The 27,905-nt window shown below is 41.0% G+C and overlaps 1 protein-coding gene across 1 annotated transcript in view; it reads right to left on the bottom strand.

Annotated features, from left to right (window-relative positions):
• LOC142687175 (obscurin-like) overlaps positions 1 to 27,905 on the bottom strand; it is a gene marked incomplete at its 5' end in the record, with an annotated part of 106,999 nt that overhangs the window by 42,422 nt on the left and 36,672 nt on the right. Inside the window, 4 exons of the mRNA XM_075847537.1 lie at positions 14,775 to 14,947; positions 15,373 to 15,450; positions 25,430 to 25,490; positions 25,576 to 25,776. Coding sequence (XP_075703652.1) covers positions 14,775 to 14,947; positions 15,373 to 15,450; positions 25,430 to 25,490; positions 25,576 to 25,776 — 513 coding nt within the window. The remainder of the gene's footprint in view (positions 1 to 14,774; positions 14,948 to 15,372; positions 15,451 to 25,429; positions 25,491 to 25,575; positions 25,777 to 27,905) is intronic.

Below are 27,905 nucleotides of genomic sequence, written 5' to 3'. Positions count from 1 at the left end.
CCATGCCATGTCGCATTGATAACACCTCAGCAGTGCCACAGGCTGATCGCCCCATGCCACACCGCATTGATAACACCTCAGCAGTGACACAGGCTGATCGCCTCCATGCCACGCCGCATTGATAACACCTCAGCAGTGCCACAGGCTGATCGCCTCCATACCATGTCGCATTGATAACACCTCAGCAGTGCCACAGGCTGATCGCCTCCACGCCACACCGCATTGATAACACCTCAGCAGTGCCACAGGCTGATAGCCTCCATGCCATGTCGCATTGATAACACCTCAGCAGTGCCACAGGCTGATCGCCCTCATGCCACACCGCATTGATAACACCTCAGCAGTGCCACAGGCTGATCGCCTCCATGCCACGCCGCATTAATAACACCTCAGCAGTGCCACAGGCTGATCGACTCCATGCCGCATTAATAACACGTCAGCAGTGCCACAGGCTGATCGCCTCCATGCCATGTCGCATTGATAACACCTCAGCAGTGCCACAGGCTGATCGCCCCCATGCCACACCGCATTGATAACACCTCAGCAGTGACACAGGCTGATCGCCTCCATGCCACGCCGCATTGATAACACCTCAGCAGTGCCACAGGCTGATCGCCTCCATACCATGTCGCATTGATAACACCTCAGCAGTGCCACAGGCTGATCGCCTCCACGCCGCATTGATAACACCTCAGCAGTGCCACAGGCTGATCGCCCCCATGCCACACCGCATTGATAACACCTCAGCAGTGCCACAGGCTGATCATCCCCATGCGACATCGCATTGATAACACCTCAGCAGTGACACAGGCTGATCGCCTCCATGCCACGCCGCATTGATAACACCTCAGCAGTGCCACAGGCTGATCGCCTCCATACCATGTCGCATTGATAACACCTCAGCAGTGCCACAGGCTGATCGCCTCCACGCCGCATTGATAACACCTCAGCAGTGCCACAGGCTGATAGCCTCAATGCCATGTCGCATTGATAATACCTCAGCAGTGTCACAGGCTGATCGCCCTCATGCCACACCGCATTGATAACACATCAGCAGTGCCACAGGCTGATCGCCTCCATGCCACACCACATTAATAACATTTCAGCAGTGCCACAGGCTGATCGCCTCCATGCCGCATTAATAACACGTCAGCAGTGCCACAGGCTGATCGCCTCCATGCCACACCGCATTGATAACACCTCAGCAGTGCCACAGGCTGATCATCCCCATGCGACATCGCATTGATAACACCTCAGCAGTGACACAGGCTGATCGCCTCCATGCCACGCCGCATTGATAACACCTCAGCAGTGCCACAGGCTGATCGCCTCCATACCATGTCGCATTGATAACACCTCAGCAGTGCCACAGGCTGATCGCCTCCACGCCGCATTGATAACACCTCAGCAGTGCCACAGGCTGATAGCCTCAATGCCATGTCGCATTGATAATACCTCAGCAGTGTCACAGGCTGATCGCCCTCATGCCACACCGCATTGATAACACATCAGCAGTGCCACAGGCTGATCGCCTCCATGCCACACCACATTAATAACATTTCAGCAGTGCCACAGGCTGATCGCCTCCATGCCGCATTAATAACACGTCAGCAGTGCCACAGGCTGATCGCCTCCATGCCACACCGCATTGATAACACCTCAGCAGTGCCACAGGCTGATCGCCTCCATGCCATGTCGCATTGATAACACCGCAGCAGTGCCACAGGCTGATCGCCCCCATGCCACACCGCATTGATAACACCTCAGCAGTGCCACAGGCTGATCGTCCCCATGCCACACCGCATTGATAACACCTCAGCAGTGCCACAGGCTGATCGCCTCCATGCCACGCCGCATTGATAACACCTCAGCAGTGCCACAGGCTGATCGCCCCCATGCCACGCCGCATTGATAACACCTCATCAGTGCCACAGGCTGATCTCCTCCATGCCACGCCGCATTGATAACACCTCAGCAGTGCCACAGGCTGATAGCCTCCATGCCATGTCGCATTGATAACACCTCAGCAGCGCCACAGGCTGATCGCCCTCATGCCACACCGCATTGATAACACCTCAGCAGTGCCACAGTCTGATCGCCTCCATGCCTCGCCGCATTGATAACACCTCCGCAATGCAACAGGCTGATCGCCCTCATGCCACACCGCATTGATAACACCTCAGCAGTGCCACAGGCTGATCGCCTCCATGCCACGCCGCATTAATAACACCTCAGCAGTGCCACAGGCTGATCGCCTCCATGCCGCATTAATAACACGTCAACAGTGCCACAGGCTGATCGCCTCCATGCCACACTGCATTGATAACACCTCAGCAGTGCCACAGGCTGATCGCCTCCATGCCACACCGCATTGATAACACCTCAGCAGTGCCACAGGCTGATCGCCTCCATGCCATGTTGCATTGATAACACCTCAGCAGTGCCACAGGCTGATCGCACCCATGCCACACTGGATTGATAACACCTCAGCAGTGCCACAGGCTGATCGCCTCCATGCCACGCCGCATTAATAACACCTCAGCAGTGCCACAAGCTGATCGCCTCCACGCCGCATTGATAACACCTCAGCAGTGCCACAGGCTGATCGCCCCCATGCCACACCGCATTGATAACACCTCAGCAGTGCCACAGGCTGATCATCCCCATGCGACATCGCATTGATAACACCTCAGCAGTGACACAGGCTGATCGCCTCCATGCCACGCCGCATTGATAACACCTCAACAGTGCCACAGGCTGATCGCCTCCATACCATGTCGCATTGATAACACCTCAGCAGTGCCACAGGCTGATCGCCTCCACGCCACGCCGCATTAATAACACCTCAGCAGTGCCACAGGCTGATAGCCTCCATGCCATGTCGCATTGATAACACCTCAGCAGTGCCACAGGCTGATCGCCCTCATGCCACACCGCATTGATAACACCTCAGCAGTGCCACAGGCTGATCGCCTCCATGCCACGCCGCATTAATAACACCTCAGCAGTGCCACAGGCTGATCGCCTCCATGCCGCATTAATAACACGTCAGCAGTGCCACAGGCTGATTGCCTCCATGCCACACCGCATTGATAACACCTCAGCAGTGCCACAGGCTGATCGCCTCCATGCCATGTCGCATTGATAACACCTCAGCAGTGCCACAGGCTGATCGCCCCCATGCCACACCGCATTGATAACACCTCAGCAGTGCCACAGGCTAATCGTCCCCATGCCACACCGCATTGATAACACCTCAGCAGTGCCACAGGCTGATCGCCAACATGCCACGCCACATTGATAACACCTCAGCAGTGCCACAGGCTGATCAGCTCCATGCCACGCCGCATTGATAACACCTCAGCCAGCAGCGCCACAGGCTGATTGCCCTCATGCCACACCACATTGATAACACCTCAGCAGTGCCACAGTCTGATCGCCTCCATGCCACGCCGCATTGATAACACCTCCGCAATGCCACAGGCTGATCGCCTCCATGCCACGCCGCATTAATAACACCTCAGCAGTGCCACAGGCTGATCGCCTCCACGCCGCATTGATAACACCTCAGCAGTGCCACAGGCTGATCGCCTCCATGCCATGTTGCATTGATAACACCTCAGCAGTGCCACAGGCTGATCGCTTCCATGCCATGTTGCATTGATAACACCTCAGCAGTGCCACAGGCTGATCGCCCCCATGCCACACCGCATTGATAACACCTCAGCAGTGCCACAGGCTGATCGTCCCCATGCCACGCCGCATTAATAACACCTCAGCAGTGCCACAGGCTGATCGCCTCCACGCCGCATTGATAACACCTCAGCAGTGCCACAGGCTGATCGCCCTCATGCCACACCGCATTGATAACCCCTCAGCAGTGCAACAGGCTGATCATCCCCATGCCACACCGCATTGATAACACCTCAGCAGTGCCACAGGCTGATCGCCTCCATGCCACGCCGCATTGATAACATCTCCGCAGTGCCACAGGCTGATCGCCTCCATGCCACGCCACATTGATAACACCTGAGCAGTGCCACAGGCTTATAGCCTACATGCCATGCCGCATTGATAACACCTCAGCAGTGCCACAGACTGATCGCCCCCATGCGACGCCGCATTGATAACACCTCAGTAGTGCCACAGGCTGATCTCCTCCATACCACGCCGCATTGATAACACCTCAGAAGTGCCACAGGCTGATCGGCCCCATGCCACGCCACATTAATAAAACACCTCAGCAGTGCTACAGGCTGATCACCTCCATGACACGCCGCATTGATAACACCTCAGCAGTGCCACAAGCTGATCGCCCACATGCCGCTCCGCATTGATGCAGTAATTCATGCGGATTCGGAGCCCCGACCAAGAATCGAGGGCAGATACTGGACAGACTTCTCAGTAGGGCGACATTTCGGTATAAAAAATGATTTTTGGAATTGTACTTCTATAATATTCTCTTTTTCTGAGTTCCCATAATCATCAATATTAACAGAAAACAATGCTGGAAATAGATCCCTCTGTGTGTGATGAATCTATAGAATATGAGACACTTTTTGAATTGAATTACTGAAATAAATAAACTTTCTGATGATCTTATAATTCATTGAGAAGGACTAGTATAAGTGCAGTCCTATGTAACACCACATATCACACATCTCTGGTATCATACACATATATATCACACATCACTGATATCATACACATATATCACACATCACTGATATCATACACACATATCACACATCTCTGGTATCATACACACATATCACACATCACTGATATCATACACATATATCACACATCACTGATATCATACACACATATCACACATCTCTGGTATCTTACACATATATCACACATCACTGATATCATACACATATATCACACATCACTGATATCATACACATATATCACACATCACTGATATCATACACATATATCACACATCACTGATATCATACACACATATCACACATCACTGGTATCATACACATATATCACACATCACTGATATCATACACATATATCACACATCACTGATATTATACACATATATCAACCATCACTGATATCATACACATATATCACACATCACTGATATCATACACATATATCACACATTACTGATATTATACACATATATCACACATCACTGATATCATACACATATATCACACATCCCTGATATCATACACATATATCACACATCACTGATATCATACACATATATCACACATCACTGATATTATACACATATATCACACATCACTGATATCATACACATATCACACATCACTGATATCATACACATATATCACACATCACTGATATCATACACATATATCACACATCACTGATATCATACACATATATCACACATCACTGATATCATACACATATATCACACATCACTGATATCATACACATATATATCACACATCACTGATATCATACACATATATCACACATCACTGATATCATACACATATATCACACATCACTGATATCATACACATATATCACACATCACTGATATCATACACATATATCACACATCACTGATATCATACACATATATCACACATCACTGATATCATACACATATATCACACATCACTGATATCTTACACACATATCACACATCACTGATATCATACACACATATCACACATCACTGATATCATACACATATATCACACATTACTGATATTATACACATATATCACACATCACTGATATCATACACATATATCACACATCACTTGTATCATACACATATCACACATCACTGATATCATACACATATATCACACATCACTGATATCATACACATATATCACACATCACTGATATCATACACATATATCACACATCACTGATATCATACACATATATCACACATCACTGATATCATACACATATATCACACATTACTGATATTATACACATATATCACACATCACTGATATCATACACATATATCACACATCACTGATATCTTACACATATATCACACATCACTGATATCATACACATATCACACATCACTGATATCATACACATATATCACACATCACTGATATCATACACATATATCACACATCTCTGGTATCATACACATATATCACACATCACTGATATCATACACATATATCACACATCACTGATATTATACACATATATCAACCATCACTGATATCATACACATATATCACACATCACTGATATCTTACACATGTATCACACATCACTGATATCATACACATATATCACACATCACTGATATCATACACATATATCACACATCACTGATATCATACACATATATCACACATCACTGATATCATACACACATATCACACATCACTGGTATCATACACATATATATCACACATCACTGATATCATACACATATATCACACATCACTGATATCATACACACATATCACACATCACTGGTATCATACACATATATCACACATCACTGATATCATACACATATATCACACATCCCTGATATCATACACACATATCACACATCACTGGTATCATACACATATATCACACATCACTGATATCATACACATATATCACACATCCCTGATATCATACACACATATCACACATCACTGATATTATACACATATATCACACATCACTGATATCATACACACATATCACACATCCCTGATATCATACACACATATCACACATCACTGATATTATACACATATATCACACATCACTGATATCATACACACATATCACACATCTCTGGTATCATTCACATATATATCACACATCACTGATATCATACACATATCACACATCACTGATATCATACACATATATCACACATCACTGATATCATACACATATATCACACATCTCTGGTATCATACACATATATATCACGCATCACTGATATCATACACATATATCACACATCACTGATATCATACACACATATCACACATCACTGGTATCATACACATATATCACACATCACTGATATCATACACATATATCACACATCCCTGATATCATACACATATATCACACATCACTGATATCATACACATATATCACACATCACTGATATCATACACACATATCACACATCTCTGGTATCATTCACATATATATCACACATCACTGATATCATACACATATCACACATCACTGATATCATACACATATATCACACATCACTGATATCATACACATATATCACACATCTCTGGTATCATACACATATATATCACACATCACTGATATCATACACATATATCACACATCACTGATATCATACACACATATCACACATCACTGGTATCATACACATATATCACACATCACTGATATCATACACATATATCACACATCCCTGATATCATACACATATCACACATCCCTGATATCATACACATATATCACACATCACTGATATCATACACATATATCACACATCACTAATATCATACACATATCACACATCCCTGATATCATACACATATCACACATCCCTGATATCATACACATATATCACACATCACTGATATCATACACATATATCACACATCCCTGATATTATACACATATATCACACATCACTGATATCATACACATATATCACACATCACTGATATCATACACATATATCACACATCACTGATATCATACACATATATCACACATCACTGATATCATACACATATATCACACATCACTGATATCATACACATATATCACACATCTTTGATATCATACACATATATCACACATCACTGATATCATACACATATATCACACATCACTGATATCTTACACATATATCACACATACCTGATATCTTACACATATATCACACATATCTGATATCTTACACATATATCACACATCACTGATATTATACACATATATCACACATCACTGATATCATACACATATATCACACATCACTGATATCATACACATATATCACACATCACTTGTATCATACACATATCACACATCACTGATATCATACACATATATCACACATCACTGATATCATACACATATATCACACATCACTGATATCATACACATATATCACACATCACTGATATCATACACGTACATCACACATCACTGATATCTTACACATATATCACACATCACTGATATCATACACATATATCACACATCACTGATATCATACACATATATCACACATCACTGATATCATACACATATATATCACACATCACTGATATCATACACATATATCACACATCACTGATATCATACACATATATCACACATCACTGATATCATACACACATATCACACATCACTGATATCAAACACACATATCACACATCACTGATATCATACACATATATCACACATCAATCATATCATACACATATATCACACATCACTGATATTATACACATATATCACACATCACTGATATCATACACATATATCACACATCACTGATATTATACGCATATATCACACATCACTGATATCATACACATATATCACACATCACTGATATCTTACACATATATCACACATTACTGATATTATACACATATATCACACATCACTGATATCATACACATATATTACACATTACTGATATCATACACATATATCACACATCACTTGTATCATACACATATCACACATCACTGATATCATACACGCATATATCACACATCACTGATATTATACACATATATCAACCATCACTGATATCATACACATATATCACACATCACTGATATCATACACATATATCACACATCACTGATATCATACACATATATCACACATCACTGATATCTTACACATATATCACACATCACTGATATCATACACATATATCACACATCACTGATATCATACACATATATCACACATCACTGATATCATACACATATATCACACATCCCTGATATCATACACATATCACACATCCCTGATATCATACACATATATCACACATCAGTAATATCATACACATATCACACATCCCTGATATCATACACATATCACACATCCCTGATATCATACACATATATCGCACATACCTGATATCATACACATATATCACACATCACTGATATCTTACACATATATCACACATCACTAATATCATACACATATCACACATCACTGATATCATACACATATATCACACATCACTGATATCATACACATATCACACATCACTGATATCATACACATATATCACACATCACTGATATCATACACATATATCACACATCACTGATATCATACACATATATCGCACATCACTGATATCTTACACATATATCACACATATCTGATATCTTACACATATATCACACATCACTGATATCATACACATATATCACACATCACTGATATCATACACATATATCACACATCACTGATATCCTACACACATATGACACATCACTGATATCATACACACATATCACACATCACTGATATCATACACATATATCACACATCACTGATATCATACACATATATCACACATCACTGATATCATACACATATATCACACATCACTGATATTATACACATATATCACACATCACTGATATCATACACATATATCACACATCACTGATATCTTACACATATATCACACATTACTGATATTATACACATATATCACACATCACTGATATCATACACATATATCACATATCACTGATATCATACACACATATCACACATCACTGATATCTTACACATATATCACACATCACTGATATCATACACATATATCACACATCACTGATATCTTACACATATATCACACATCACTGGTATCATACACATATATCACACATCACTGATATCATACACATATATCACACATACCTGATATCATACACATATATCAGACATCACTGATATCATACACATATCACACATCACTGATATCATACACATATATCACACATCACTAATATCATACACATATATCACACATCAATGATATCATACACATATATCATACATCACTGATATCATACACATATCACACATCCCTAATATGATACACATATCACACATCACTGATATCATACACACATATCACACATCACTGATATCATACACATATATCACACATCACTGATATCATACACATATATCACACATCACTGATATCATACACATATATCACACATCACTGATATCATACACATATATCACACATCACTGATATCATACACATATATATCACACATCACTGATATCATACACATATATCACACATCACTGATATCATACACATATATCACACATCACTGATATCATACACATATATATCACACATCACTGATATCATACACATATATCACACATCACTGATATCATACACATATATCACACATCACTGATATCATACACATATATCACACATCACTGATATCATACACATATATCACACATCACTGATATCATACACACATATCACACATCACTGATATCAAACACACATATCACACATCACTGATATCATACACATATATCACACATCAATCATATCATACACATATATCACACATCACTGATATTATACACATATATCACACATCACTGATATCATACACATATATCACACATCACTGATATTATACGCATATATCACACATCACTGATATCATACACATATATCACACATCACTGATATCTTACACATATATCACACATTACTGATATTATACACATATATCACACATCACTGATATCATACACATATATTACACATTACTGATATCATACACATATATCACACATCACTTGTATCATACACATATCACACATCACTGATATCATACACGCATATATCACACATCACTGATATTATACACATATATCAACCATCACTGATATCATACACATATATCACACATCACTGATATCATACACATATATCACACATCACTGATATCATACACATATCACACATCACTGATATCATACACATATATCACACATCACTGATATCATACACATATATCACACATCACTGATATCATACACATATATCACACATCACTGATATCATACACATATATCACACATCCCTGATATCATACACATATCACACATCCCTGATATCATACACATATATCACACATCAGTAATATCATACACATATCACACATCCCTGATATCATACACATATCACACATCCCTGATATCATACACATATATCGCACATACCTGATATCATACACATATATCACACATCACTGATATCTTACACATATATCACACATCACTAATATCATACACATATCACACATCACTGATATCATACACATATATCACACATCACTGATATCATACACATATCACACATCACTGATATCATACACATATATCACACATCACTGATATCATACACATATATCACACATCACTGATATCATACACATATATCGCACATCACTGATATCTTACACATATATCACACATATCTGATATCTTACACATATATCACACATCACTGATATCATACACATATATCACACATCACTGATATCATACACATATATCACACATCACTGATATCCTACACACATATGACACATCACTGATATCATACACACATATCACACATCACTGATATCATACACATATATCACACATCACTGATATCATACACATATATCACACATCACTGATATCATACACATATATCACACATCACTGATATTATACACATATATCACACATCACTGATATCATACACATATATCACACATCACTGATATCTTACACATATATCACACATTACTGATATTATACACATATATCACACATCACTGATATCATACACATATATCACATATCACTGATATCATACACACATATCACACATCACTGATATCTTACACATATATCACACATCACTGATATCATACACATATATCACACATCACTGATATCTTACACATATATCACACATCACTGGTATCATACACATATATCACACATCACTGATATCATACACATATATCACACATACCTGATATCATACACATATATCAGACATCACTGATATCATACACATATCACACATCACTGATATCATACACATATATCACACATCACTAATATCATACACATATATCACACATCAATGATATCATACACATATATCATACATCACTGATATCATACACATATCACACATCCCTAATATGATACACATATCACACATCACTGATATCATACACACATATCACACATCACTGATATCATACACATATATCACACATCACTGATATCATACACATATATCACACATCACTGATATCATACACATATATCACACATCACTGATATCATACACATATATCACACATCACTGATATCATACACATATATCACACATCACTGATATCATACACATATATCACACATCACTGATATCATACACATATATCACAAATCACTGATATCTTACACATATATCACACATCACTGATATCATACACACATATCACACATCACTGATATCATACACATATATCACACATCACTGATATCATACACATATATCACACATCACTGATATCATACACATATATCACACATCACTGATATCATACACATACATCACACATCACTGATATTATACACATATATCACACATCACTGATATCATACACATATATCACACATCACTGATATCATACACATATATCACACATCACTGGTATCATACACATATATCACACATCACTGATATCATACACATATATCACTCATCACTGATATCATACACATATATCATACATCACTGATATCATACACATATCACACATCCCTAATATGATACACATATCACACATCACTGATATTATACACAAATATCAAAAATCACTGATATCTTACACATATATCACACATCACTGATATCATACACATATATCACACATCACTGATATCATACACATATATCACACATCACTGATATCATACACATATATCACACATCACTGATATCTTACACATATATCACACATCACTGATATCATACACACATATCACACATCACTAATATCATACACATATATCACACATCACTGATATCATACACATATATCACACATCACTGATATCTTACACACATGTCACACATCCCTGATATCATACACACATATCACACATCACTAATATCATACACACATATCACACATCACTGTTATTATACACATATATCACACATCACTGGTATCATACACATATATCACACATCACTGATATCATACACATATATCACACATCACTGATATCATACACATATATCACACATCCCTGATATCATACACATATCACACATCCCTGATATCATACACATATATCACACATCAGTAATATCATACACATATCACACATCCCTGATATCATACACATATCACACATCCCTGATATCATACACATATATCGCACATACCTGATATCATACACATATATCACACATCACTGATATCTTACACATATATCACACATCACTAATATCATACACATATCACACATCACTGATATCATACACATATATCACACATCACTGATATCATACACATATCACACATCACTGATATCATACACATATATCACACATCACTGATATCATACACATATATCACACATCACTGATATCATACACATATATCGCACATCACTAATATCATACACATATCACACATCACTGATATCTTACACATATATCACACATCCCTGATATCATACACATATATCACACATCACTGATATCATACACATATATCACACATCACTGATATCATACACATATATCACACATCACTGATATCATACACATATATCACACATCACTGATATCATACACATATATCACACATCACTGATATCATACACATATATCACACATCACTGATATCATACACACATATCACACATCACTGATATTATACACATATATCACCCATCACTGATATACATATATCACACATCACTTGTATCATACACATATCACACATCACTGATATCATACACATATATATGACACATCACTTGTATCATACACATATCACACATCACTGATATCATACACATATATCACACATCACTGATATCATACACACATATCACACATCACTGATATCATACACATATATCACACATCCCTGATATTATACACATATATCACACATCACTGATATTATACACATATATCACACATCACTGATATCATACACATATATCACACATCACTGATATCATACACATATATCACACATCACTGATATCATACACATATATCACACATCACTGATATCATACACATATATCACACATCACTGATATCATACACATATATCACACATCCCTGATATTATACACATATATCACACATCCCTGATATTACACACATATCACACATCCCTGATATTATACACACATATCACACATCACTGATATCATACACATATATCACACATCACTGATATCATACACATATATCACACATCACTGATATCATACACATATATCACACATCACTGATATCATACACATATATCACACATCACTGATATCATACACATATATCACACATCACTGATATCATACACATATATCACACATCCCTGATATTATACACATATATCACACATCCCTGATATTACACACATATCACACATCACTGATATTATACACATATGTCACGGATCAGGCTGTTTATTTTCCTGTACCAAATATCGGAGGCTTTACACACGGGAGCCTGGAAGGCGATTTCTGGAGCCACAAACTCTGGAGATCCGAACTTGCTGTACTGAAATTCAGACGGAATTATCTTCTGAGCAAATCCAAAGTCGCAGAGTTTGACGTCGTCCTGATCAGCGTGAACCATCAGAATGTTTGACGGCTGCAGAGGAGACAATAATATAGAGTGTCAGCTCCTGTGTACCAGCTCTACCCTGTGTGACAATATATGCCGCATACCGCCTGGGAGGAGCCATGTCTGTCATGTGACTTCTTAAAGGACACTCACCAGTTCATATTTGGATTCTCTCTTCCATAAGGTTCTTGTTTTCTTCAGTGATGTGTTACCCAGATCAACCCCATGGGTAGCCGGCAGCAGGTTGTCAATGCCCCTCCCCCTATAAATGTCCTGTGAAGTTCTTGGAGTCTTGGAACATTTTTTTTTATTGTAGAAGAAGTTCTCGGAGCATCAATGGTCGATCTTACACAGTTACTTTATGCAGCCAGAGCCACGATACAGTGCCAGCGACCAAAATCAATGTCACCCCCCCCCCCACTCCAGTGACTGCAATAATCCAGAGGACTCACCTTAATATCCAGGTGCAGAACGCTCTTGTCATGGAGATAAGCGGCGGCCTCGAGCAGCTGACGGATGTAGAGCTTCACCTGCACAGAGAAGTCATCATATATTACTTGATGGTAAATCCAGTTATGTCATAGATGTGACGTGTGCACCCCCTCCCCCGGCACAATGACCCCGCTCCATAGACATTATACTCACCCAATAGTGACTGTTCAATCATTCCCCACCCCCATAGAGCAGAAATATGACCCCCCCAGAGATGTAGATATTGAGGTGCAGATTCTGGAGCCTGACCTGAGGGACCCCAAGACAAGAGAACGTCAGTCCTAAAATAGACTGTGACAGTTGGGGGTCTGGTACGGACTTTACATTGGGGCCACATCCCCTCTCATACACCCACTTGTCTGAAATGTTGTACCCCAAGTTTTGGACTGTCTATTTGCAAATCCTTACAGTCCCAGCAGACCTCATGTTGTCCCCAGTAAATCGCAGTCCTGCCAAGGTGTAAAATATTATATTCAGATATTGCTGTAACTCGGCAGTGATGTCAGTATCAGGGGGCGGGGCTGTGACAACCTGTCACACATGGTATACAGGCTGGTTGTCAGTAGTAATAGATGAATAGCTGTTACTGTATATAAGATGTGTGGATCTCCTGTCTGATCACAGTGTAATTATATTATATATCAGTGATGTCAGTAACAGGGGGCGGGGCTGTGACAACCTCTCACACATGGTATACAGGCTGGTTGTCAGTAGTAATAGATGAATAGCTGTTACTGTATATAAGATGTGTGGATTTCATGTCTGATCACAATGTAATTATATTATATATCAGTGATGTCAGTAACAGGGGGCGGAGCTGTGACAACCTCTCACACATGGTATACAGGCTGGTTGTCAGTAGTAATAGACGAATAGCTGTTACTGTATATAAGATGTGTGGATCTCATGTCTGATCACAATGTAATTATATTATATAACAGTGATGTCAGTAACAGGGGGTGGGGCTGTGACAACCTCTCACACATGATATACAGGCTGGTTGTCAGTAGTAATAGATGAATAGCTGTTACTGTATATAAGATGTGTGGATCTCATGTCTGATCACAATGTAATTATATTATATATCAGTGATGTCAGTAACAGGGGGCGGAGCTGTGACAACCTCTCACACATGGTATACAGGCTGGTTGTCAGTAGTAATAGATGAATAGCTGTTACTGTATATAAGATGTGTGGATTTCATGTCTGATCACAATGTAATTATATTATATATCAGTGATGTCAGTAACAGGGGGCGGAGCTGTGACAACCTCTCACACATGGTATACAGGCTGGTTGTCAGCAGTAATAGATGAATAGCTGTTACTGTATATAAGATGTGTGGATCTCATGTCTGATCACATGTAATTATATTATATATCAGTGATGTCAGTAACAGAGGGTGGAGCTGTGACAACCTCTCACACATGATATACAGGCTGGTTGTCAGTAGTAATAGATGAATAGCTGTGACTGTATATAAGATGTGTGGATCTCATGTCTGATCACAGTGTAATTATATTATATATCAGTGATGTCAGTAACAGGGGGCGGAGCTGTGACAACCTCTCACACATGATATACAGGCTGGTTGTCAGTAGTAATAGATGAATAGCTGTTACTGTATATAAGATGTGTGGATCTCATGTCTGATCACAATGTAATTATATTATATATCAGTGATGTCAGTAACAAGGGGCGGAGCTGTGACAACCTCTCACACATGATATACAGGCTGGTTGTCAGTAGTAATAGATGAATAGCTGTTACTGTATATAAGATGTCTGGATCTCATGTCTGATCACAATGTAATTATATTATATATCAGTGATGTCAGTAACAGGAGGCGGGGCTGTGACAATCTCTCACACATGATATACAGGCTGATTGTCAGTAGTAATAGATGAATAGCTGTTACTGTATATAAGATGTGTGGATCTCATGTCTGATCACATGTAATTATATTATATATCAGTGATGTCAGTAACAGGGGGCGGGGCTGTGACAACCTCTCACACATGATATACAGGCTGGTTGTCAGTAGTAATAGATGAATAGCTGTTACTGTATATAAGATGTGTGGATCTCATGTCTGATCACAGTGTAATTATATTATATATCAGTGATGTCAGTAACAAGGGGCGGGGCTGTGACAACCCCTCACACATGATATACAGGCTGGTTGTCAGCAGTAATAGATGAATAGCTGTGACTGTATATAAGATGTGTGGATCTCATGTCTGATCACAGTGTAATTATATTATATATCAGTGATGTCAGTAACAGGGGGCGGGGCTGTGACAACCTCTCACACATGGTATACAGGCTGGTTGTCAGTAGTAATAGATGAATAGCTGTGACTGTATATAAGATGTGTGGATCTCATGTCTGATAACAATGTAATTATATTATATATCAGTGATGTCAGTAACAGGAGGCGGGGCTGTGACAACCTCTCTCACATGATATACAGGCTGGTTGTCAGTAGTAATAGATGAATAGCTGTGACTGTATATAAGATGTGTGGATCTCATGTCTGATCACAGTGTAATTATATTATATATCAGTGATGTCAGTAACAGGAGGCGGGGCTGTGACAACCTCTCTCACATGATATACAGGCTGGTTGTCAGTAGTAATAGATGAATAGCTGTTACTGTATATAAGATGTGTGGATCTCATGTCTGATTACAGTGTAATTATATTATATATCAGTGATGTCAGTAACAGGGGGCGGAGATGTGACAACCTCTCACACGTGATATACAGGCTGGTGGTCAGTAGTAATAGATGAATAGCTGTCACTGTATATAAGATGTGTGGATCTCATGTCTGATTACAGTGTAATTATATTATATATCAGTGATGTCAGTAACAGGGGGCGGGGCTGTGACAACCTCTCACACATGGTATACAGGCTGGTTGTCAGTAGTAATAGATGAATAGCTGTTACTGTATATAAGATGTGTGGATCTCCTGTCTGATCACAGTGTAATTATATTATATATCAGTGATGTCAGTAACAGGGGGCGGGGCTGTGACAACCTCTCACACATGGTATACAGGCTGGTTGTCAGTTGTAATAGATGAATAGCTGTTACTGTGTATAAGATGTGTGGATCTCATGTCTGATCACATGTAATTATATAATATATCAGTGATGTCAGTAACAGGAGGCGGGGCTGTGACAACCTCTCACACATGATATACAGGCTGGTTGTCAGTAGTAATAGATGAATAGCTGTTACTGTATATAAGATGTGTGGATCTCCTGTCTGATCACAGTGTAATTATATTATATATCAGTGATGTCAGTAACAGGGGGCGGGGCTGTGACAACCTCTCACACATGATACGCAGGCTGGTTGTCAGTAGTAATAGATGAATAGCTGTTACTGTATATAAGATGTGTGGATCTCCTGTCTGATCACAATGTAATTATATTATATATCAGTGATGTCAGTAACAGGGGGCGGGGCTGTGACAACCTCTCTCACATGATATACAGGCTGGTTGTCAGTAGTAATAGATGAATAGCTGTTACTGTATATAAGATGTGTGGATCTCATGTCTGATCACAATGTAATTATATTATATATCAGTGATGTCAGTAACAGGGGGCGGGGCTGTGACAACCTCTCACACATGATATACAGGCTGGTTGTCAGTAGTAATAGATGAATAGCTGTTACTGTATATAAGATGTGTGGATCTCATGTCTGATCACAATGTAATTATATTATATATCAGTGATGTCAGTAACAGGAGGCGGGGCTGTGACAACCTCTCTCACATGATATACTGGCTGGTTGTCAGTAGTAATAGATGAATAGCTGTTACTGTATATAAGATGTGTGGATCTCATGTCTGATTACAGTGTAATTATATTATATATCAGTGATGTCAGTAACAGGGGGCGGAGCTGTGACAACCTCTCACACATGATATACAGGCTGGTTGTCAGTAGTAATAGATGAATAGCTGTTACTGTATATAAGATGTGTGGATCTCATGTCTGATCACAATGTAATTATATTATATATCAGTGATGTCAGTAACAGGGGGCGGGGCTGTGACAACCTCTCACACATGATATACAGGCTGGTTGTCAGTAGTAATAGATGAATAGCTGTTACTGTATATAAGATGTGTGGATCTCATGTCTGATCACAATGTAATTATATTATATATCAGTGATGTCAGTAACAGGGGGCGGAGCTGTGACAACCTCTCACACATGATATACAGGCTGGTTGTCAGTAGTAATAGATGAATAGCTGTTACTGTATATAAGATGTGTGGATCTCATGTCTGATCACATGTCATTATATTATATATCAGTGATGTCAGTAACAGGGGGCGGGGCTGTGACAACCTCTCACACATGATATACAGGCTGGTTGTCAGTAGTAATAGATGAATAGCTGTTACTGTATATAAGATGTGTGGATCTCATGTCTGATCACAATGTAATTATATTATATATCAGTGATGTCAGTAACAGGGGGCGGGGCTGTGACAACCTCTCACACATGATATACAGGCTGGTTGTCAGTAGTAATAGATGAATAGCTGTCACTGTATATAAGATGTGTGGATCTCATGTCTGATCACAGTGTAATTATATTATATATCAGTGATGTCAGAAACAGGGGGCGGAGCTGTGACAACCTCTCACACATGATATACAGGCTGGTTGTCAGTAGTAATAGATGAATAGCTGTTACTGTATATAAGATGTGTGGATCTCATGTCTGATCACATGTAATTATATTATATATCAGTGATGTCAGTAACAGGGGGCGGGGCTGTGACAACCTCTCACACATGATATACAGGCTGGTTGTCAGTAGTAATAGATGAATAGCTGTTACTGTATATAAGATGTGTGGATCTCATGTCTGATCACAGTGTAATTATATTATATATCAGTGATGTCAGTAACAGGGGGCGGAGCTGTGACAACCTCTCACACATGATATACAGGCTGGTTGTCAGTAGTAATAGATGAATAGCTGTTACTGTATATAAGATGTGTGGATCTCATGTCTGATCACAGTGTAATTATATTATATATCAGTGATGTCAGTAACAGGGGGCGGGGCTGTGACAACCTCTCACACATGATATACAGGCTGGTTGTCAGTAGTAATAGATGAATAGCTGTTACTGTATATAAGATGTGTGGATCTCATGTCTGATCACAGTCTAATTATATTATATATCAGTGATGTCAGTAACAGGGGGCGGGGCTGTGACATCCTCTCACATGATATACAGGCTGGTTGTCAGTAGTAATAGATGAATAGCTGTGACTGTATATAAGATGTGTGGATCTCATGTCTGATCACAGTGTAATTATATTATATATCAGTGATGTCAGTAACAGGAGGCGGGGCTGTGACAACCTCTCACACATGGTATACAGGCTGGTTGTCAGTAGTAATAGATGAATAGCTGTGACTGTATATAAGATGTGTGGATCTCATGTCTGATAACAATGTAATTATATTATATATCAGTGATGTCAGTAACAGGGGGCGGAGCTGTGACAACCTCTCACACGTGATATACAGGCTGGTGGTCAGTAGTAATAGATGAATAGCTGTCACTGTATATAAGATGTGTGGATCTCATGTCTGATCACAATGTAATTATATTATATATCAGTGATGTCAGTAACAGGGGGCGGAGCTGTGACAACCTCTCACACATGATATACAGGCTGGTTGTCAGTAGTAATAGATGAATAGCTGTTACTGTATATAAGATGTGTGGATCTCCTGTCTGATCACAGTGTAATTATATTATATATCAGTGATGTCAGTAACAGGGGGCGGGGCTGTGACAACCTCTCACACATGATACGCAGGCTGGTTGTCAGTAGTAATAGATGAATAGCTGTTACTGTATATAAGATGTGTGGATCTCCTGTCTGATCACAATGTAATTATATTATATATCAGTGATGTCAGTAACAGGGGGCGGGGCTGTGACAACCTCTCACACATGATATACAGGCTGGTTGTCAGTAGTAATAGATGAATAGCTGTGACTGTATATAAGATGTGTGGATCTCATGTCTGATCACAATGTAATTATATTATATATCAGTGATGTCAGTAACAGGGGGCGGGGCTGTGACAACCTCTCACACATGATATACAGGCTGGTTGTCAGTAGTAATAGATGAATAGCTGTTACTGTATATAAGATGTGTGGATCTCATGTCTGATTACAGTGTAATTATATTATATATCAGTGATGTCAGTAACAGAGGGCGGAGCTGTGACAACCTCTCACACATGATATACAGGCTGGTTGTCAGTAGTAATAGATGAATAGCTGTTACTGTATATAAGATGTGTGGATCTCATGTCTGATCACAATGTAATTATATTATATATCAGTGATGTCAGTAACAGGGGGCGGGCTGTGACAACCTCTCACACATGATATACAGGCTGGTTGTCAGTAGTAATAGATGAATAGCTGTGACTGTATATAAGATGTGTGGATCTCATGTCTGATCACAATGTAATTATATTATATATCAGTGATGTCAGTAACAGGGGGCGGGGCTGTGACAACCTCTCACACATGATATACAGGCTGGTTGTCAGTAGTAATAGATGAATAGCTGTGACTGTATATAAGATGTGTGGATCTCATGTCTGATCACAATGTAATTATATTATATATCAGTGATGTCAGTAACAGTGGGCGGGGCTGTGACAACCTCTCACACATGATATACAGGCTGGTTGTCAGTAGTAATAGATGAATAGCTGTTACTGTATATAAGATGTGTGGATCTCATGTCTGATCACATGTAATTATATTATATATCAGTGATGTCAGTAACAGGGGGCGGGGCTGTGACAACCTCTCACACATGATATACAGGTTGGTTGTCAGTAGTAATAGATGAATAGCTGTTACTGTATATAAGATGTGTGGATCTCATGTCTGATCACAGTGTAATTATATTATATATCAGTGATGTCAGTAACAAGGGGCGGGGCTGTGACAACCCCTCACACATGATATACAGGCTGGTTGTCAGTAGTAATAGATGAATAGCTGTGACTGTATATAAGATGTGTGGATCTCATGTCTGATCACAGTGTAATTATATTATATATCAGTGATGTCAGTAACAGGGGGCGGAGCTGTGACAACCTCTCACACATGGTATACAGGCTGGTTGTCAGTAGTAATAGATGAATAGCTGTGACTGTATATAAGATGTGTGGATCTCATTTCTGATCACAGTGTAATTATATTATATATCAGTGATGTCAGTAACAAGGGGCGGGGCTGTGACAACCCCTCACACATGATATACAGGCTGGTTGTCAGTAGTAATAGATGAATAGCTGTGACTGTATATAAGATGTGTGGATCTCATGTCTGATCACAGTGTAATTATATTATATATCAGTGATGTCAGTAACAGGGGGCGGAGCTGTGACAACCTCTCACACATGGTATACAGGCTGGTTGTCAGTAGTAATAGATGAATAGCTGTGACTGTATATAAGATGTGTGGATCTCATGTCTGATCACAATGTAATTATATTATATATCAGTGATGTCAGTAACAGGGGGCGTGGCTGTGACAACCTCTCACACATGATATACAGGCTGGTTGTCAGGAGTAATAGATGAATAGCTGTTACTGTATATAAGATGTGTGGATCTCATGTCTGATCACAGTGTAATTATATTATATATCAGTGATGTCAGTAACAGGGGGCGGGGCTGTGACAACCTCTCACACATGCTATACAGGCTGGTTGTCAGTAGTAATAGATGAATAGCTGTTACTGTATATAAGATGTGTGGATCTCATGTCTGATCACATGTAATTATATTATATATCAGTGATGTCAGTAACAGGGGGCGGGGCTGTGACAACCTCTCACACATGATATACAGGCTGGTTGTCAGTAGTAATAGATGAATAGCTGTTACTGTATATAAGATGTGTGGATCTCATGTCTGATCACAGTGTAATTATATTATATATCAGTGATGTCAGTAACAGGGGGCGGAGCTGTGACAACCTCTCACACATGATATACAGGCTGGTTGTCAGTAGTAATAGATGAATAGCTGTTACTGTATATATGATGTGTGGATCTCATGTCTGATGACAATTTATATTACAGGTAACATCGGGTAATCTAACACAGATATTGGGGAGTGAGGTATTTGGGGTATTTTGGGTGGAGTCGCCTGTTGACATTTCCTTTTACAATATTAATGCTGTGGATTTCCATGGTTACAGGCTCATTATCGGGAGCGCTCATATTTCAGTTGGCCCCTGGTATTATGGGTGGAGTAACCGCTGATTTGGCCGCTTCTCTTGACTCTCGCGGTGGACATTGTGTGAGATGTCGGGGGCAGGAGTCCAGCGATGTTGGTCGGTTGTTCTTCTGTCAGTCCAGACTTCTTTACTATTAGTTTAGCGTTGAGTTTCCAGTTTCGTCGGAGGTCACAGAAGAATAAAGTCCTGTCTCTGGGATTGTATAGAAATGAATTCTCTGAGCCCAAATCTAGAAATCTTCCCTCCGGTTATAAATACCCCTGTAGTTGCCCTTTCACTGCAAGATCCTTCAAAATGTTTACAAACCCCCTCAGATTCTCAAAAATCGCTCTAGAATAACACAGGCAGTAGACGGAGGAGGGGGTGGAGGGGGATGCTGCTGCAGCTCCGCTCCCTCGCTGCGCGTGTGCTGTGATAGGGGAAGAAGGGGGTGCTGCTGCAGTCTCTCTGCCTGACGATCTGCATGGAGCAGCCGGGAACAAGGGAACCTACATCATTATGGCAGATACAGCACAGAGGAGCCGCTGAGATCATGTCTGAGCGAGACGCGATAGTCTGTGTGACTGCTGCAGATGGTTGCGCTTCGTTCCTTTTGGCCTGAAGTGCGTTTCTAGTGATCAGATTATAATCCCTCCCAGGTCGGTGTCATTCCATTTTTTCATCTTGTAATTCCCCCGGCTGCACACTGCAATGACTTCTGGGAAGGGAGGAGCCATAGTCCTCTGCATGCAGTAACTCCTCCCTCCATGATGTCATCACATTACCCAGCATGCCTCGGTCACTGGTAGTTATATCACTGTCTATATATGATCCAGTGTGCGCTATTAATGGTCATGTGTGAAGGAAGAGATTTGTATAAATGTTTATGGGGACGGCTTTATACTGTACTGCTGCACTCTGCAGCCTGAGGCTACAACTCCCAGCATGTCAGGGCAGTCTGCAGCCTGAGACTACAACTCCCAGCATGTCAGGGCACTCTGCAGCCTGAGGCTACAACTCCCAGCATGTCAGGGCAGTCTGCAGCCTGAGACTACAACTCCCAGCATGTCAGGGCAGTCTGCAGCCTGAGACTACAACTCCCAGCATGTCAGGGCAGTCTGCAGCCTGAAACTACAACTCCCAGCATGTCAGGGCAGTCTGCAGCCTGAAACTACAACTCCCAGCATGTCAGGGCAGTCTGCAGCCTGAGACTACAACTCCCAGCATGTCAGGGCAGTCTGCAGCCTGAAACTACAACTCCCAGCATGTCAGGGCAGTCTGCAGCCTGAAACTACAACTCCCAGCATGTCAGGGCAGTCTGCAGCCTGAAACTACAACTCCCAGCATGTCAGGGCAGTCTGCAGCCTGAAACTACAACTCCCAGCATGTCAGGGCAGTCTGCAGCCTGAAACTACAACTCCCAGCATGTCAGGGCAGTCTGCAGCCTGAAACTACAACTCCCAGCATGTCAGGGCAGTCTGCAGCCTGACTTCAGTCCACAACAGCCGTAGTCACAGGCTGCAGGCAGTATATGGTGTATATATATGGAATGGGACATTTCTAGTAGGGGGAGGAGTAGCCAGGAGTGATTACATACACACACAGACTTGTAGCTTAGCTTTGGTCGGTGACCGGGTGACGGACATTTTGGCCCCATAGGAGCTAATATGGCTGACATCGTTTAGACAGAATGAACAATCTCCTACCTCTTTCTCTGTGATTGTGTGTTTCCGGAAGAGCCGATCCAGCAGTTCTTCCCCGCAACATCTGACATCATTAAGGAAAATAAGGGGCCGTCACAGATCTACGATCGCCATAAACACAGCCCCCCCCCCCCACCAGTAAAGGATACACTTCCATGATGAGAATTAATGACTTTTTTGTTTCAAAGGCATCGAGTAGCAGAGTGACCCGGTCATGTGACACCTCCGATAAAATATCCCGCTCGCTGTACGCCTGCTGCCGGGTCTTGCTCCTCAGCGGGATGAATTTGGCGGCACATATGGCTCCGTTTCCTTTGTGCACAACGCGTTTTACAAAACCAAAAGATCCCCTGAAGACAGAAGGAGGAGGCTCAGTGAGGAAGAGCATCCTCAGGGATGATGGGTGTAGTCACCGGGCGGGATGATGAGGAGTGTCGTCTCTGAACATCATTTCACACATATAATCGCCATAAACGGTTAATTTACTTTATTCTGATCCTGAGTTCCATCATCAGGTCTCCAGTCCCTTCCAAAGCTGTACTCACAAAACTTCTGGCTGCCTCGTGGAATCTGCCAGCACTGTATTTACAACTCAGCAGCGACCCCAAAATGAATACCCTCTGGTGTACTGCATTGTGAGAGATGTAGTGTTTTCTATTTCTAATTACTGTAAACATAACATCTCCCAAAAGGCAACACAGCACAGCCAGGAAATCTGTCAGCTATCAGGAAAAAGCAGAATTGTGAGCGCAGCTCTAGGTGTAACAGCAAAACTGTGACTGGATTATAAAACCTGATGTAAATCTCCTATCCTCTCCATACATCTCTACCCTAATCTCCTGATACCTCCCACATGTAATCTCCTGTCCACAACCTGTCCCCTCCATACATCTCTACCCTAATCTCCTGATACCTCCTCACATGTAATCTCCTGTCCACAACCTGTACTCTCCATACATCTCTACCCTAATCTCCTGATACCTCCTCACATGTAATCTCCTGTCCACAACCTGTCCTCTCCATACATCTCTACCCTAATCTCCTGATACCTCCACACATGTAATCTCCTGTCCACAACCTGTCCTCTCCATACATCTCTACCCTAATCTCCTGATACCTCCCACATGTAATCTCCTGTCCACAACCTGTCCTCTCCATACATCTCTACCATAATCTCCTGATACCTCCCACATGTAATCTCCTGTCCACAACCTGTCCTCTCCATACATCTCTACCCTAATCTCCTGATACCTCCTCACATGTAATCTCCTGTCCACAACCTGTCCTCTCCATACATCTCTACCCTAATCTCCTGATACCTCCACACATGTAATCTCCTGTCCACAACCTGTCCTCTCCATACATCTCTACCCTAATCTCCTGATACCTCCTCACATGTAATCTCCTGTCCACAACCTGTCCTCTCCATACATCTCTACCCTGATCTCCTGATACCTCCCCACATGTAATCTCCTGTCCACAACCTGTCCCCTCCATACATCTCTACCCTAATCTCCTGATACCTCCCACATGTAATCTCCTGTCCACAACCTGTCCTCTCCATACATCTCTACCCTAATCTCCCGATACCTCCCCACATGTAATCTCCTGTCCACAACCTGTCCTCTCCATACATCTCTACCCTAATCTCCTGATACCTCCTCACATGTAATCTCCTGTCCACAACCTGTCCTCTCCATACATCTCTACCCTAATCTCCTGATACCTCCCACATGTAATCTCCTGTCCAAAAACCTGTCCCCTTCATACATCTCTACCCTAATCTCCTGATACCTCCCCACATGTAATCTCCTGTCCACAACCTGTCCTCTCCATACATCTCTACCCTAATCTCCTGATACCTCCCACATGTAATCTGTCCACAACCTGTCCTCTCCATACATCTATACCATAATCTCCTGATACCTCCCCACATGTAATCTCCTGTCCACAACCTGTCCTCTCTATACATCTCTACCCTAATCTCCTGATACCTCCCACATGTAATCTCCTGTCCACAACCTGTCCTCTCCATACATCTCTACCCTAATCTCCTGATACCTCCCACATGTAATCTACTGTCCACAACCTGTCCTCTCCATACATCTCTACCCTAATCTCCTGATACCTCCACACATGTAATCTCCTGTCCACAACCTGTCCTCTCCATACATCTCTACCCTAATCTCCTGATACCTCCTCACATGTAATCTCCTGTCCACAACCTGTCCTCTCCATACATCTCTACCCTAATCTCCTGATACCCCCCACATGTAATCTCCTGTCCTCTCCATACATCTCTACCCTAATCTCCTGATACCTCCTCACATGTAATCTCCTGTCCACAACCTGTCCCCTCCATACATCTCTACCCTAATCTCCCGATACCTCCTCACATGTAATCTCCTGTCCACAACCTGTCCCCTCCATACATCTCTACCCTAATCTCCTGATATCCCCCACATGTAATCTCCTGTCC

This window comes from Rhinoderma darwinii (genome assembly GCF_050947455.1).
Source record: "Rhinoderma darwinii isolate aRhiDar2 chromosome 5 unlocalized genomic scaffold, aRhiDar2.hap1 SUPER_5_unloc_2, whole genome shotgun sequence".
NCBI classification, from domain to species: domain Eukaryota; kingdom Metazoa; phylum Chordata; class Amphibia; order Anura; family Rhinodermatidae; genus Rhinoderma; species Rhinoderma darwinii.
The sequence above is the reverse complement of the archived record's forward strand: the minus strand, read 5'-3'. Positions and strand labels throughout refer to the sequence as shown.